At 28.9% G+C, this 18,518-nt stretch overlaps 1 protein-coding gene across 1 annotated transcript in view; it reads left to right on the forward strand.

Moving 5' to 3' along the window:
* Positions 1 to 18,518, forward strand: part of LOC111635672 (voltage-dependent L-type calcium channel subunit alpha-1C-like) — a gene marked incomplete at its 5' end in the record, with an annotated part of 82,050 nt that overhangs the window by 13,474 nt on the left and 50,058 nt on the right. Inside the window, 10 exons of the mRNA XM_023380702.1 lie at positions 1,759 to 1,841; positions 5,955 to 6,106; positions 7,175 to 7,190; positions 7,279 to 7,339; positions 9,749 to 9,911; positions 11,421 to 11,550; positions 11,803 to 11,862; positions 14,708 to 14,814; positions 15,172 to 15,259; positions 16,272 to 16,399. Coding sequence (XP_023236470.1) covers positions 1,759 to 1,841; positions 5,955 to 6,106; positions 7,175 to 7,190; positions 7,279 to 7,339; positions 9,749 to 9,911; positions 11,421 to 11,550; positions 11,803 to 11,862; positions 14,708 to 14,814; positions 15,172 to 15,259; positions 16,272 to 16,399 — 988 coding nt within the window. The remainder of the gene's footprint in view (positions 1 to 1,758; positions 1,842 to 5,954; positions 6,107 to 7,174; positions 7,191 to 7,278; positions 7,340 to 9,748; positions 9,912 to 11,420; positions 11,551 to 11,802; positions 11,863 to 14,707; positions 14,815 to 15,171; positions 15,260 to 16,271; positions 16,400 to 18,518) is intronic.

Here is an 18,518-nt window from a genome sequence, read left to right on the forward strand (position 1 = left end):
AGAACAAACTTCTCAAATATAGTCGATAACACACAGAAAGTCAGTTTAATTTTTTTTATTCATCTTGCGACACACTTAGAATGGGTTCATGGAACTGGTTGGGAATGTTGATTGTTGGAAAATGAATATATATGATTAAAATAAATAATTTATATTAATTTTTAAAGCTACTTACATTTTACCTTTTCTCAAACTAATTTTATAAAAATGAAAATTTTATTCATCAATTAACTTTTGTAGTTATTCTAGTAAAATATAATCTTAAGATATATGGATTAATACNTCGATGAAAATGCACTCTGATGATCTTCCGTCCTTCCTGTGATGTCTCCTCTCTTTGTCCCCCTATCGCTCCTTTTTCCTTCGTTACGGCCACCAGGATCTCCTCGCCTGTCCGTCCTCTCCCAACGCTAGCTCGAAAGTCTCCCTCCTTTTCTCTCCTCGCCTCGGGGCCTGCCTCCACACCCTTGTTTTTCAGTGTAGTTCATAGAAATGTTTCACCACCAGCAGGGGACAGAACCGTTAGGAAGTACGAGGAAGGGTTAAACAAAAGATCGAGAGAACTTAACCCTAGGCTTAATACAAAAATATAAGTATATAAAAAAAAACAACTGGTGTATCACCACACTGGCATATAAGTTGTCCAACATGGACCCACCAGTGGCCAAGCGGTTCTGTTCCCTGAACACTGGGAGTTTGGTCATGGGTTTGTGCCTTGCCAGGATGGACTGGCCACGTGGAGTTTTCCGGATTCTCTCCACATTTGTAATGCCTGAATAGGGGCCAGTTACTTTTAAAATAACTCCAGGAAGGCCTCCCTCCTAGGCAGATCGCCCAAGTATTGTGTTGTCATAACTTAACAAAACAAAACAAATAGACTCAAACATGTGGTAGGGCAAAATTGAAGTGTGGATGAAGTTCATTTTTGAATATACAATGGTAATTGTATCATATGGTTTTTTTATGCAGTCGAAAAACACATAAAAGAAGTTATGGTAAGTGGTGCCATAGGAACTGTTATGAGTGCCATTCTGCATGTTTACTGTATTATAAATAAAAACAAAGTATATTATAATGTGCTGTTAATATGTCAAACTTTTGCTTCAAATGTTTTCCATATGTAACAAAATATTTAAATTAATTATACATAGGGTAACTGTATCAGTAATTGACACTGTAGCAATTATTTTCATTTTAAAATAAGCTAGTTAATCATGAAAACTATTCATCTTCACTGTTTACTGTTATAAAATTAAATTCAAAACACAGTATAAGAATTATTCCAAAGGAAAGCCAATTATGTTTTTATTTTTGATTTTTATTTTGATACATCAATTAGCCATTAGTTAGCTGGTGAAATATTACGGTTGAAAATAAGTTGATCAAACAGGTACTATATTTTAGAAAAATCTTTTAAGGAAAGTTCTATTTTTAATTAATATTGTAAACATTACAAATTTTTAGTAACCCACATTAAAACCTTTTTTTTGAATCAGCAGAATGGTCTTTTTCAGGAGCCTGCATCAAGCATTGATTATTATAGAACTTTAGCAAGATTATAAATTTCTAATTTAGAATCTCTGGTAACGTTCTGTAATGACTGACACTGTGCATGGCGTTTAATTTTAATTTAATTAATTTGTATATAAAATCAGTTTCTAATTTATGTATATTTAAGTTTATTTGAATACTAATCTATAACTTTTTATAATTATTATTTGTGTTAATTTATGATATTAAACCTTAATTAATTGTCAGATATTCTGCTCAATGTCTTCTTGGCTATTGCTGTGGATAATTTAGCCGATGCAGACGGTGACGGTGATGGTGAAGTCGAAAAAGTATAAATACAGTAAATCTTTTTTAAAATTCTTCTATTTATTTATTTTAATGTAGAAAAATTAGCATGCCTTTGAACATATTTTAACTACTCCATAATATTTTAATATACTTAAATGTTTATATATAAAACAGAATTAAATAAAAAAATAATAACAACTCTAAATAACTTTATAAACTGAACAGTAAATTTTAATAAGTTGTTACTCTTTAAAATTTTGATAACAAAATAATTATTATTAATTTAGTAATCAACATTATAAGAATTTGAATAATGAGGGTTTCTCTACCAGTCAGTCTATCGATTAATTTAGTTCTGTTTAGCAAATTAATAGAGGTTAGATTTAACAGTTTATCAAAATGAATTGATGATGGCAACCACAACAAGAGAATAAAATGAGGGATAAGAAACAATTCCAAGTTCTTTAAAGAATGCAACAATAATTGGAATTAATTCATATAAGCTTTAAATATGATACATTCACAGTTACTAAAGCTAACCATTGCCATATGCCATCGGGCTGTATAACGGCTATAATACTAATAAATTACCAGACACTACTATACAATGTGAATGTAAACAATAGTAATTGTTTATCACAATAGTACATTCGCAGTTTATCCTTTAACAAATTTAAAGTTCCTGATTCCAAATAAGTGAAGGTTTCAGTTTGTTTGGGGATATTATTAAATTAATATTATCATCATCATTAATCATGTAGCATTTTCTATTGATGTTAATAAGCTCATTGTGTATAAGCTCATTGTTTAGAGCTTTAGGTTATGCCATGTTTCAACAAAAATATATTTTTTGTTAATTATTCATTCTATTGATTTGACTGCAATTTTAACAACAAACTAAATTTTCTTCTTAAAATTCTATAATTGAGTTTTTTTTTATTTATTTTTAAATTTTTGAATGACAGTTCTGTTTTAAGAAAATTTTTAAGAACAATTATGTTACATATCTTAATTTAAAAAGCTTAGAAAGTAAAGTTAGATGTCTTTAATGCTTAAAATGTTGTCATAATTTCAATACGATGACTTAAAACACTATATATTGTGCCATTTACTAGCTTCATGGATATTTGATAGAGTTGTCGATCATCTCAATGTGTGCAGAACTGTCCTAAATTATAGACACACATTTCATAGTAGGATGACCTGTTAGACTTGATGTTGCTTTTCAGAGATTAGTAAAAACTAGTTAGACTCACATAACTGGTTATGGTGTGGCCGTCGGCCATTTATACATATGCATCTTAATTGTATATAGTATAATTCCAATCTTTCTCTTTCCCTATTTTTTCTATTTCCTTTGTCTGTTCCTTCTAGAACATTCCAAATGACTGTTATAGCCTTTGGGTGAGATTAACTGTTCTTAGAACCAGAAAGAACAATAGTGGGTAGGATGTGTCGTGCTGAGAACAAGAGGAGAACAATAAAGGGTAAAAGGGAGAAAAGCAGTCGTCGACGAGACACAGAGAGTGCGAGACATGTCGAAGGGACACCTGAACGTGACTCTGTAGCGAAGAACAAAGGAAGTTCTTGGGAGAATCAAGTGACGGACCGAGGAGGATCCACGATCAGGTCAGAAGGCTTGCGGACACCTCCAGATAGATTGAAATCTTCAGGATTAAAGATCCGACGACTAGCGTGTGTAAGAACATAGTGGAAGTAAGAGCCACCGTTGTTGAGACAGTCCTACCCAAAGCACAAAGACACCAGAACATAAGAAAGACCCGGGTGAAGTTATCTCTTCTTTTCTTCTACCTTCCCTCTGTCCTATCTTCCTTGTCATTTCCCTAGTATTAAGTTAGCCTTAAGTTAGGGTTAAGTTAGATTTTAGTTACGCAACTATAGAATATTAATTGTTACGCGCCGGTAAGATTTCGTACCGTGATTTATTGTAAAAAGGGAAAGATTCCTGTTGATACCCCTCACATTGTAGAATTAAATCACAAAATAGTTGGGATTCCTGATGAAACTGAACCTGTTCTTATTAAATAAAGGAAAGTGTTTATAATTGTAACTGTCGTAGTTTCCTTTCTGTAGTACGATCCACGAATGAATCGTACTGCTTCAATCACAATAATACCACAATGGAACAAAGAAACAAAGAATACACAAAGTTTACACTGTCGTGACTCATGGAAGGTCGGCGCTGAAAAGGGGAGAGTAAAACAAGGTCACTGTCACCAACGGTTCCCCGAGAGGTCAACAGTGCCAACAAACTTTTATTATGTAACAGGAAAAATATTTATAAACATCACCGCGACACAATGCATTGTACATAATGATGTCATATAACATTTAACAATAATGTTACTCGTTGATTCCAACAGATCAGACATCTGTGGTTTTGCCTATTTATAATATTTGATTGTGGAATCATTTTTGAAAAGAGCAAGTTTATTAACACATCAATATAATATCACCAATTTTTATAAATCAATAAATACATTTCAATCTGTTTTTTACCTTATTTTCCCTGATTGTGAAGTGTGTCCCTCGACTAGATTGTAAATAATGTGGTTGGCTATAGTTCACTGGAATAGAAAAAAATTCCAGTTTCTAACTTTTCGTTTTTTAATTACCAATATAAAATGATAGTTTCTGCTTGTTTCTAAAATCACGACTTACAAGTTTGAGTTAGTAAGACTTTGTTAGTAAGACTTTTAGTAAGTTAGTAAGACTTTGTTAGTCTTAAAACTCTTAAGACTGAACAGATTGCATATTGTAATTTTCATTTTAGTGGTACCCAATTCAGTTCTTTGACAAATAAATGAGTAGAAATTAATATAAAATAATTAAATCTAATGATAAAAATAAATATAATAAATAATAATATACTTTATACTACAATATTGTAAAATTTATTTTTATTTTATTGATTATCATAACTAATGTTGTTTCTATTTTTCTTAAATTTTGTTTAATAAATTATATTGAAATGTACTTAAATATAAAAATTTGTTAAATTAATATTTTACTTGTAGCAAAAAGTATTTTAAAATTATTTGTTTCTCTTTGCTATTCTTTAAGTCTTTAAATGTAAGAGTTTTTAAGATGATAGTTAAGATGAGAGTTAAAACTCTCATCTTTAGAAATACTCAACATTAATAGACAAAGTAGTAGAGGCAAAAAATGAATCAAACTTTTGACACAGATGTTTTTTTAAATAATGCTTTTACAACACCATTTTCAAAGTAAGCTCTTTCTGCAGCTTTCTACCATTGTTCATAACACACGTTCAGTTTTTTTGTAATGTCTTTAAGAGCTTTTGTTGCTACTGACCTTTGCTAATGTTAAGTACTGGCCCTTTGATTGCCTGCCATCCTTTACTCGTACTGCTAGCTTAATTGTCTCGGTGACACCTGGATCCAGTCCCTGTTCAAGTAGCAATTGTAAGACAGTTTTATAAGTGAATGCTATGTTCCTAAACTTTCAAACTAAATCAGCTTCTATATTTAGCTTTCTGGTTAATGAATATCTGGCCATACAATGTTTTCGCAACCTTTTTATACTCAATCTTGCTCTGTAAACTTATCTATTCCCTGAAATGAAAGAAAAGTTGAAGAATTTCAGATTCCATGTATGCTGCAGGTTTAGCAGTAGAAGTGAAAGCAGTAATGATGAGGGCCTATAAAGATGATGGCTTTACAAACTGCTTTGATAAGTTATGTAAGTGCTAACAGAAATGTGTAGCTTGTAGTAGGAGCTCATTTTGTAAGTTGTGTTGTGTAATAAAACCTGTGACAAAAGTTTAGTCCATTTTTTACTCTACTTTGTACATAACAAGTTTAAATATTTTTTATAACTGTGAAAGTTTTGAACAAATTATTAATTAATTTTATTCAGTGTACTGTAGAAGAGAATGTTATAAACAAAAAGAATAAATGAAATGATGATAACATCTAGATTTGGCTATTAATATTTTAAAATATAAGTTTAAAGCATGAAAGTAGTAGTAGAAATTTTTTCCGATAATAGAATAATAAAATTTCAAAAGTTTTAAGAATTATTTGTAAACAAGAAGTAATATCAGAAGTTAAGTTGATTGTTTAGAAAAATTGCTAAAAAGATATGAAGAGTGATCTCAGTTTTGTTTATAGGAAGAAGGAAAAGAAGAAGGAGTTGAAGGAACTGCAGTTCCAGAAGAGAATACCCTTTGTAAAGAAGAAGATGGAATAATTAAGCGTCAAGAAGCGGAAGAAGTCGAAAGCGATGAAACAAAAAAGTTTGACATGAGTCAATTGAATCATATGTGAGTAAAAATTAGTTTTTGCATCATTAAATTAATATAATTTGATTTTTCTTAATTATAATATAGTACAAATTTTAAATGATTGTTAGCATATAGTTTCAAAACAGAATATAAATAGAAATGGAAAAAATAAATTCAGTTTTAAGTTTAAATAAAGTTCCATTATTAGATATATAGAGTAAAACCAACTCTGCTCACTGTGTAAATTATTATAATCTTTTTATTAATATTATATTCACTATTAGGTACTGGAATTTATAACTATCTCTTTCAAAACCTTTTATTTCCAGTAAAAATAATAATATTTACTTGCTTGAACAAACATTTTCGTATCTATCCAGAACTGCTTCAGGTTCGATAATGTTCTAATATTGGAATGCGCAGAGTTCAAATATTAACTGCCCTTTAGTTCAAACGTTTGAATTATTTGATGCAGATTAATTTGGCTATTTAAGTCCTACTCCAATATATAAGTCCACCCTCTGCATATTAATATTTTATCCCAGAATTCTCTGAATAAGACGTCAATATTGTTGAGGATCCTTCTTATTATAATTGAAAAAATAGGACAAATTTAGTCAAAGAAACTCTTTGAAAATTAATTTTTGATGCAAGACAGTGAATAATATATGTCAAAGATAACTTAAATATGCAGTATAAATATTTAATTTTATATTTACATGCATTCTACAAGGTATGCATAAATTTCCACTTGTAAAACAGAAAATTTTTGTGCAGTTAGATCACAAAAAATTACAGGAAACATTATTATTCAAACTTATTATCTTAGACAAATCTATAAAAATTCCTGTATATTTTATTTATGGAAATATACTTCGAGAAATTCAAAATATATTCATTAAAAATTAATTTATTTCAATAATAATGTTATTATTAATAGTTAATTTATAAATGAATTATTAAAAAGTTATTGACGGTTATGTATATTTAATATCAAAAATCTAATTGATAAAGTAAATACTTATAAATTTATCAGTAATTCTGTTTAATTACATTGAGGAAACCTTTATTTTGCAAAGTGTTTTAATTATTGGTGTTTATTTTCAGATCAAAAGATAGGCTGGTAAGTTTATTTATTTATTTTATTATTCATAAACATATAATAGTTAATACAGCTGAAAAGTTTAATAGAATATTTCCAATTAATGTAGTCTCAAGTCCATATAGATATAGATTTAGCTGAAAAGGAAGGAGTCGAAGAAACTGTAAAAGGTGAGTTTGTTTTATTTTAATTAGATGATTCTGAGAACATAACAGTTCCATACGTTCTACTAATCACCTTATGAAAACACACATATTTCCTGGCTTCTTGGAAAAGTGAGTGTTTTGATAAAGTGATAGTAACAATAAGTTGCAATTTTACAGTTCCATTTTTAGTTTTAAAATTAAATAGATATATATTATTCAGTAATGAAGTGTAAGGGATGCTTCAATAATTATATGTACAGTTTAAGAGAAAGGGCCAAGACATTATCTGCATAGAAATTTTTACTAATATCAGCAACTTACAAATTTGTTCTTAGGGATCATTCAAATATTATGTCAGAACTTTATGAATTAATTTGTATCTGAAGGTTTCTAACAATGGAGAAGGCAGGGTGAGGTTTTTTATGACATAAGATTGTTTATTTTTCTCCTAGTCATCACAAAGTTGTCTGAAAGTAATTCCTGTGTATTTGCAAACGATCTTAACTTCTGACCTTGTGATATAATTAAGGGAGGAATACCTTGATTTCTGGTAACAACAGGAAACAAGATATAAAAGGAGAGGCAAATTTTTGCTGATGTAATATTTGAATGAGACCTCGTAAGCCTATTTAATAGTCATGTGAATAAACTATCTGTTAGAAAACATTTGCAGAATTTTTTAAAGTCATTTCTTCAATATCAGGAAGTCCCTGAACTATTGTACACATAATTAAATGGGAAAGGGTTGCATAAAATGATGTATTTTTGGCAAAGAAAGTAGTACAGTAATACCTCGACTTATGCTACCCCGACTTACACGAACCCAGAGTTACGCGATTTTCAAATCTCATTGATTCCTCTTTTGTTTGAGTGCCACACAACTCTTGATTACTCACTCCCCCCACACTATTGTTCAACATACATATTCGGACGTGTCGCACGGAATCGACACATAGCTACAATTTATTTTATGTTATTTATTTCTGTGTTTGTTATATCTACAGAGCCTTGAGAGACTCTATGTGGTGATTTCTTATAACCGTGAACAAATCAAAAGACGAGATAAGATTAACGAGAACATTTATTAGCTTACATACATCCAATTTGGATTTTACACAAATTGCGAAATTATATCCCAACTTACGCGAATTCAACTTATGCGGTTATTGCTCAGTCCCACCTATCACGTAAATTCGGGGTATTACTGTACATCAGTGTACACAATGCAACAGAGGGAGTTAGTCAAAAATATCCAAAAAACTGTGCACATAATTAATGGATGGCATAAATAATTCATTAATGGATTATCATTTAGTAATAGCTACATAAAATCTTGAAATTTTATTAAATTGAAGTTATCAAAGGTCTACTGCACTAGAATATAAATAGAATAGAACTTAGGAGAAAATAAGGAATAAAGAAATTTGACAAATGACTATATTTAATTGTAAACAAACTATCGAAAAAAGTTCTGTACTTATCTGATATAAAAATTAATAAATAATGTAAGAATATTGAGTTATGGATAGGAAAAAAGGGGTGGGGAACAACTTTTAGTTAAATATATCTCTATTTTCTCTAATATTATGAAAAGATAATTGCAAAATATTATTGAAAAAATTATTCTGAGAGATTCGAAAGGCTAAATATAGATATAACATTTGTAATTTAAAGTCAGAAATTTAATTAACAAATATTTCTTCTAAAATCATTTAAATGATAGTAAAACATTGGATTATTGAATAATTTTGAATATTTGTTTTATATACAGTAGAGCATCGTTTATCCAAAAGCTGGTTATTCGAAACGTCTGTTATCCGAAAGCATTCTAGTCAGCAAATTTAAATTTTTGCTAGTGCTGTGGTGCTGCAATCTTCGGCTATTTCTTGGGCTACTGAAATATTTTACGTTTTTGATACTAAATTAACATCTGAAGTATAATTTTTTATTGTTTTTATATTTTTCAATAAATTTATTTTGTTTGTACAAAATAAAAAAATAATTTTTAACGATACAATAGTCTTTGTTAGGCTTAACATCGACAAAAATTCAACGCAAAGCGACACGCAACGGAGAGAAATTTCAACATGGGATAAATTAATATATTTTTTCGTACATGATTCGTTATCCGAAAAATAAGTTATCTGAACCACCCCAGTCCCCAATTGATTCGGATAAACGACGCTCTACTGTATTACTCAATATTGCTTAATTTTACTTACTCTATTCTATAAATATTAAACAATTATTCCAAAAATTAAAAATTATTTGATATGTGAGAATTGTTCCAATTGAACTATTCAAATAAATAGTTGAGAAAGATAAATAATCTAAGTTAATTAGTAAAATAACAGCATGCACTTTGAAAAACTATATAAATTAATAAAATTAAGTTATTACATGTTTATAAATGTAATAATTTTTTAATAAAAGATGTAGAGGAAGATCAACCTGCAGAAGTTGAATGTGAAGAAGAGGGAAAAACAATTACCCAGCCTACTGTAGTGCCTAGACGCATGTCAGAAGTGAATTTACCCAATGAAACTCCTCCTATGCCAAAAGAATCTTCCTTTTTTATATTTTCAAATACAAATAGGTATGTAGTATAACAAACATTTATACATTTATTACGACACACATTGATTGCCCTATTTAGAACTAAAAAACTTTTCATTTGGTTTTCTTGGGAATTCTTTATTCCATCATCAGATCCAAAAAAGCTTGAAACATAAATTTGAATGAGAACATCTGTATATTTCTGTTCAGCATTCAAGAAATTTGATAGCATGGACAATTTCTTAAATTTAAAAAATGTTTTTGAGTTTGACAATGGAACAGAAAAGTTTCAAAAAAGATTAACCAAATAAAAAGCTTGGACTTCTAGAATCATTTTAGAATTTGTGTTTCTTATTGACTTACTCCAAAACCTTTTCGTCTTTTAATTATTCTTTACTTCACAACTGGGTGCATAGGTAGACACTGGGCATCTTTAACGTCATGCTTTATTCAGGAATGAGTAATGTTAAAGATGCCCAGTGTCTACTTATGCACTCAGTTGTGAAGTAAAGAATAATTTGTGTTTCTTTCGATATTACATGGGACTGATGTACTCTGAAGCTTATTTTAAACTTTTGCATTGTTTGTTTCTTGACTGTGCTTGAGTAGAAATCATATATCAATATTAATAAATGATATACAAGTATATATAATAATATTTACAGATCTTTGATCACAAAACTGAGGTACACTGATTTAAGAGAAAAATTCACATAAAAAGGCATTAAAGAACATTTAAAAAAAAAACGTTATAATATCCTGCAAGCACTTTCGACGTATTTATAAACATCATCTTCAGGCAGAACTGGAATGAAATAAAATTTCGGAATTTCAAACAAATTTTTAAATTGAAACAAAAACAGTATTAGCCACTTAGAACATAACAAGTTTAAAAATAAAGAATTAGATTTAAAATATACATAACAGTGTTGCACATGTGCCGTACTGCATAGAGAACAAGAACAGCATTAGCCATTAAGAACATAACACAAAACTTGTTATGCAAATTTAAATTAATATTCCATCATTGCACATGCATCTTACAGCACAGGAAATAGGAATGACACTTAGCCGTTTTTAACAAAAGGTTTAAAAATAAAAAATATCGTTCTCATGCACTTTACTGTGCAGAGAAAGTAGGGGTATAGAAATGGAGCTAATGTGGGTGTTTTAGTTGTTTGTATAGACTGAACCAAATCTTGGGAAACTCAAGGGTGGGAGAGTTGCAAGGAGACAGCAGAGTGGTGAAGAGGGCCTCCCAAATGTACGCCAAATTCTGTTCCTCACAGCACCTGAGCCATCACCACACAGTCCCAAAGTGGGATGTGATGGTGCTGCACAAACATCTTAGATAGTTCAGTGTTGCAGGGGGCAGCTGTGACCTAAATGAATTAAAATTAAAAATAGACTTCAGTATATAGTTGTACTGTGTATATAATATATATATATAGTTAGTTTTATATGCATTATGTAACCTTATATAATTGTTAAAAATAAATAAATCTTCTAGTAAAAATATATTAAATTTTGTTATTTATTTTTATTACAGGATTCGGATCTTTTGTTTTGATGTTATTAAACACAGTCTGTTTGGAAATATTATTTTAGTTTGTATCCTTATTAGTAGTAGTATGTTAGCTGCTGAAGATCCATTGCAGTCAGAGTCAGAAAGAAATAAGGTATGGCATTACATATATTGATAAAATTTTGATTTGTATTTCTATCTTTACACTGAATTTGTTTCTTTGTAAGATATTTTACATACAGTAAAAAGTTTTTTAATATTACTGAAGAAACTGGTATGAATGAAATGTCTTTAATATATGAGTATGTTTAACTTTAAGTATGCATATGCAGATGGAGTATGAGTGTGGATTTATAAATGAAATTTTTATATTTTATTAATTTGTAAATTATTGATTTGTTTACAGATTTTAAATTATTTCGACTATATTTTTACATCCATTTTTACAATAGAAATTACATTAAAAGTAAGTAGAAAGTTTTAAATATTTTAAAAATAAGATTTAATTCTAGAAATAGTTTTTCCTGTTTTAAGCAAAAATAATAAATTGATGATATATAATAATAAAAGTCAACCAATGCTGTATGTCCTCAGGCTAAATAATGGCTATAATGCAAATAAATTACAAAATAATTTGATACTAGAGAAAGATGTTAGGCACCATCTCTTAATAAATTTAATAATTATAATTTTGATTAAATAATTTAGAATACCGGAAGAAAAGAATTGGCCCGAAATGGGACTCTAACCCACAGCTGCCACTTACCGTGCAGATGTATTGCCAGTTATGCTACCCAGACCTCCAGTCTGATTTCATCTTCCAGTATATATAACATTACGCTATAATCATTGTCAGTTACTACAGGTTTTAGTGGAATTTGTTTGTTTATGATATATAAATTATAAATGTCAAAGTTTACTATAATTATTCTGTAATCCATTAAAAACTGTTTGAAAGTTCTGTTTAATGGCTGTATTCAACAACAATGTTTTGTATCAGAAATTTCATAATTGAGATTTTGAGCTGTTAACTGTAGATTAGAGTTACTTTACATTTCACATTTATAAACAAAATTTAACACTGGATTATGAAATCCTCAAATTGAAGTGAAGAGCTTTGTTGCAAGTTCTTTGATTTGTCTGAACGCATCAAGATGTGCTGCATGAATTTCCATGCACAAACTAAGCATATGATTTTAAAGTTAAGTAGGCAATGGATTTTAATGAAATAGAAATAATAATAGAATTAGTTGCAAAATGTAAAAACATATTGAAAGTAAAAACATGTAGTAACAAATATAGAGTCAAAATATCACAGGTTATTCTGGAATTATGTTGTGAAATAGTAAACAATTATTACTTTGGTACAAAAACAATGGCTGTATTCACCAGCAATGATTCATATCAAAAGTTTCATAAGCAAACTAAAGCAAATAAAGATTGAATGGAAGAAAGGGAGAAAATTTTAAAAATTGGAAGTTCTGTGACAATGTAATTGTTTACAATATATCTACTTATTTTAAACTTCTTTTGAGACTTAAAATTGTCATAAAAATGGAATAAGTCCATGTTGTTTTATGACAGATTCAAATAGCAGATATATTAATTGAGTCATAGTTCAGATTTAAGAGTTAAATCTAGAATTTATTCATGGTGAATGCCAAGTTAAATGAACTCACAATTTAAATAATACTCTAGCTTTAATTTACAGTGGCTTTAATTTACATTGTATCTTTTATAGCCATAAAAGATACAATGAGAAACTTGTTAGGCAGTTTGGAGAATAATTAATTCAGAACTTCTCAGTGCAGATAGCAATATGAAGTATAATATACTCTACATCTGATAAATTTTTGTGCTAAAAAATTTAAAGTGATTATTAGAATTGCCATCTTTAGAAACATTTTTGTGTTATATTTATATTTGTTTTTTGAAACGTTGTCCTGTTTTATATTTGTGGTGTAGTAAACACTAGTATTGTGTTTTATTCCAAAGACACATGGCAAATTTTCCATCAAATTCCTTTATTAGTTGAGTCGACTCAACTAATAAAGGAATTTGATGGAAAATTTGCCATGTGTCTTTGGAATAAAACACAATACTAGTGTTTACTACACCACAAATATAAAACAGGACAACGTTTCAAAAAACAAATATAAATATAACACAAAAATGTTTCTAAAGATGGCAATTCTAATAATCACTTTAAATTTTTTAGCACAAAAATTTATCAGATGTAGAGTATATTATACTTCATATTGCTATCTGCACTGAGAAGTTCTGAATTAATTATTCTCCAAACTGCCTAACAAGTTTCTCATTGTATCTTTTATGGCTATAAAAGATACAATGTAAATTAAAGCCACTGTAAATTAAAGCTAGAGTATTATTTAAATTGTGAGTTCATTTAACTTGGCATTCACCATGAATAAATTCTAGATTTAACTCTTAAATCTGAACTATGACTCAATTAATATATCTGCTATTTGAATCTGTCATAAAACAACATGGACTTATTCCATTTTTATGACAATTTTAAGTCTCAAAAGAAGTTTAAAATAAGTAGATATATTGTAAACAATTACATTGTCACAGAACTTCCAATTTTTAAAATTTTCTCCCTTTCTTCCATTCAATCTTTATTTGCTTTAGTTTGCTTATGAAACTTTTGATATGAATCATTGCTGGTGAATACAGCCATTGTTTTTGTACCAAAGTAATAATTGTTTACTATTTCACAACATAATTCCAGAATAACCTGTGATATTTTGACTCTATATTTGTTACTACATGTTTTTACTTTCAATATGTTTTTACATTTTGCAACTAATTCTATTATTATTTCTATTTCATTAAAATCCATTGCCTACTTAACTTTAAAATCATATGCTTAGTTTGTGCATGGAAATTCATGCAGCACATCTTGATGCGTTCAGACAAATCAAAGAACTTGCAACAAAGCTCTTCACTTCAATTTGAGGATTTCATAATCCAGTGTTAAATTTTGTTTATAAATGTGAAATGTAAAGTAACTCTAATCTACAGTTAACAGCTCAAAATCTCAATTATGAAATTTCTGATACAAAACATTGTTGTTGAATACAGCCATTAAACAGAACTTTCAAACAGTTTTTAATGGATTACAGAATAATTATAGTAAACTTTGACATTTATAATTTATATATCATAAACAAACAAATTCCACTAAAACCTGTAGTAACTGACAATGATTATAGCGTAATGTTATATATACTGGAAGATGAAATCAGACTGGAGGTCTGGGTAGCATAACNAATTTTCTTTTCTTTCAGCTTGTTACTTATGGTCTTATTTTACACAAAGGTTCCTTTCTTAGAAGTGCATTTAACATATTAGATGTTGTTGTGGTTGGAGTTTCACTTTTATCCTTTGGTCTTAAGTAAGTGCCTCATTGCTACATCTTAAGACTTTACAATTTTATAAATTTAAGCATATAATAATTTGTTTTTTCATTTTGTTTGTTATTTAACACTTTATAAGAGTCCATTAGGAGATCTGTATAGTTTTTTTTTAAGTTTGTTTGTGATAAATTGATGAAATCATTAGTTACTTCAGTGAATAAACCTTTTTCCTTCTTAAATTTTAATGAATAAATTATTTTATTGTGTTTATTGTTTGATACAATAAAGGAGTGATTGCAATTTTCTAAGATTTTTTAGTAATTTAATATTGTATAAACATTAAAATGTGAAAAAAAATAAGTTCTTAAAGAATTATTTTTCTCTTAATAAAACAGAAGTGAAGCAATGTCCGTTGTGAAAATCCTCCGTGTTTTAAGGGTGCTACGTCCTCTCCGAGCCATAAACCGTGCCAAAGGTCTCAAGGTAAGTTATCAATAATATAAGGATATATAAAAATTTTACTTTTAAATTATAAAATTTTTTATTTTTTCTCCCATAATTCCATTTATAGTCTTTAATATAAAAATACTTCCTCAAATATACTAAGATTCTGTTTGTTTCGAAATCACACTTTGTATTATTTATTTCTTTTATAACCATTATGTAATGTATATATAAAAACATTTGAATGTAAAACATTCTTATATTTGACTACATTGTTGAATAAAGGATGTAGTGCAGTTGTGTTTTTAAATATACTACATAGTGGTTATAACATAAATATATAAAAATTTAAAGGCAAAAATAATTTTCAGTATTAATAACATTTATTGATATAATTTCACTGAAACTTTTAAATTATAATATATTTGATAATAATTATTCAAAAATAAGACAGATAAAATTGTCATTAGTATTCTGTGTTAAATTCTATACATTTCTGTAATTAAATTATATTCAGGCTATAAATATACACAAGTTTTAGAATATTTGATCTTATTTTCTAACATTAAAATTAATTATTGAATAAAGTCTTTATTCAGTAATTTATTTCAACGTTATTAAATAAATATTCAATCAAATAATCGCCATAATAAATTGGGCTATAAATAAAGAACTAACTTGGAGCGGAACTTAAACCCACAACTTCTGCTTACTGTGTGGTGTGCTTGCAGTTCTTTTCTTCCAGATGGTCTAAATAATTTAATAAATTATTAAAAAATTATAATTATTAATTTAGATAAGAGATGGCACCCAACTCTACCTCTAATATCAAATTACTTAATGTCTAATTATTAATAATAGCAAATTTATAGCCTGATTTATTACAGCAATTGTTTGATTGAATATCAATGTATTAAGCTTTGGGAGTTTATTAAATAAAATGGATATTTTATAATAACAAATTTATTATGTTTAAATTACAATTGAATTTTTATGAGATATTTATTCTTTTATAACATTATGATTATTATTTTTTTATATATATATATAGCATGTTGTACAATGTGTCATTGTAGCTGTGAAAACAATAGGAAATATTATGTTAGTTACTTGCTTATTAAATTTTATGTTTGCTGTAATTGGAGTACAGTTATTTAAGGTAAGTGAAAATAAAATTCTGTAATGATTAATTATTAATGTTTCATTATTAGTTTAATCATAAAATTTAATAAAAAATTCATTTGTATTATAAAAGTTTGTATACTTACATACGACACCAAATATAGTATAAGGAAGAAATTGTACTGTCTTTCAGCATTAGATTTAATGCCGAAAGACAGTACAGTTTCTTCTTTATGCATTTGTGTATATTATATATATAGAAAAATACAGCTAAATTAATCAATGAACCTTTAATGGTAGATGATGTTTAAAGAACCAAGACCCAGTTAAGGGCCCATCTTTAAGCATGGACAGTTGAAAATGGAATTAAATGTTAGTATTTTTTAAAACTTCACTCACTGCTAAATGTGCATTGATTAATTCAGATGAGTAATAATAATAGCTGGTTTATCTTTCATCTTCATATAAAAATGCATTCTTAATATTTACATATGTTTTTCAATGAGAAATTTGAAGTTAGACAATATTTAGTAGTAATATAACTTTGCACAATTTTTAACTGAGATTAATTTGAAAACTACAAAATACGAAATTAGTCTTTTAAACTTCACAAAAAAAAAAAAGAAAAATAACTAAATAACAAACATTTTCAACCTATTTAATGCCATTGTCACATAACATATTTGAAATAGAAGACAAAATACAGGGTGGAGCATAAAGATCTCCCACATTTGGAGTGGACATCATATGGACAATAGAGGGGTGGGACAGGTTTCATTCAGTAGGCTAGGCTCTGCCATTTTCATTTTGTCAACTTTGGTGTCATTGGTCCATACATTTTTGAAGAAGGTGATGAAACAGTCAGTAACTGTTACCTCTGGTCAGTAAATTGAAATGTTGGAGAAGTTTCCTCACCCTAAACTGGATGACTTTGATACAGAACATACATGGTTTCAGCAGGATGGAGCCACAGCTCACATAGCATGGCATTCACTCGGAGTATTGAGGAAAATGTTTCCTTGGCATTTGATCTATTTAAGGAGAGACTTTGGAGTGGCCGGCAAGGTCACCAGATTTAAACTCTTGTGACCTTTTCCTTTGGGGATATCTAAAGGAAAAGGTTTTCTGACATCATCCTCAAACTCTTGAGGGTTTGAAGGAAAGGATCCGAGAGGAAATTGATGCAATACAACCTGAGATGACACGGAGAGTCATGGAGAACTTCTGGGAATGATGCTATCAATGTATTGCCAACGACAGTTGCTATTTGTCTGATATAATTTTTAAAACCCATTAAGACCAAACTGTTTTTTATGTATTTTTGTATGTAGAAAAAAAGTGATTATATTTCTGTATAATCACTTTTTTAGAAAAAAACACTTAGAAAAAAAGTGATTATACAGAAATATAATCACTTTTTTTCTAGATAGTTGTGGTTTTTTTTATATTCATTCAAAATGTGGGAGATCTTTATGATCCATCCTGTATGGCAATCAAGAATCCTTCCATCTCCCCAAAGAGGCCTCCCCAAACTAACCAGCTGTTTGACACAGTTTTGTCAACAAAATCTTGGGGCAGGTCATAAGGATGCCTGCTATGGAGTGCCTTTCAAGCTCACGATTGCTTAATGGTGTATATGCTTTTTATAAGTTGTGTCCATGTGATGTGAATGTAAGTTTAATGGTATGTTATTTGAGTCTGCTAGAGTTACTGCTTTATGTAACTGTGATGTTTCTTGTTTTTTGTAGAAATTATTATTATGTGTTATGTTTAGTGGGTTTTACTCGGTTCACACCGGTGGCTGTGCACTATGCCGGACCAGAGTCAAGGCATAGCAACCAAAACAAAACTAAAATTAAATAAATGTGTCAGTGTCTGTATTCAGGAATTTCCTAACAATGTGGCATGTATTCAATATAGTGGCCTTCTGTAATGTTATGTATGTATTTCTACTCAATTCTAATGTTCCCAGGCTTTTGTGTAGTGTGTGTAGTATCACACCTGTACAGGAGAGAACAACAGGTACAATAACTTCCCTATCCATTCTCCACAGATGCCTTATTTCCTGGGCAAGTTCTGTGTACTTGCTAATTTTTTGAGTGCATGTGTTTTGCATATTGTGAGTGTTTGGAATGGCTATGTCTATAATGTATGTGATTTTATTGTGTTTGTCAAT

This window comes from Centruroides sculpturatus, unplaced genomic scaffold, assembly GCF_000671375.1.
Source record: "Centruroides sculpturatus isolate CEXI.00-Female unplaced genomic scaffold, Cexi_2.0 scaffold875, whole genome shotgun sequence".
NCBI classification, from domain to species: domain Eukaryota; kingdom Metazoa; phylum Arthropoda; class Arachnida; order Scorpiones; family Buthidae; genus Centruroides; species Centruroides sculpturatus.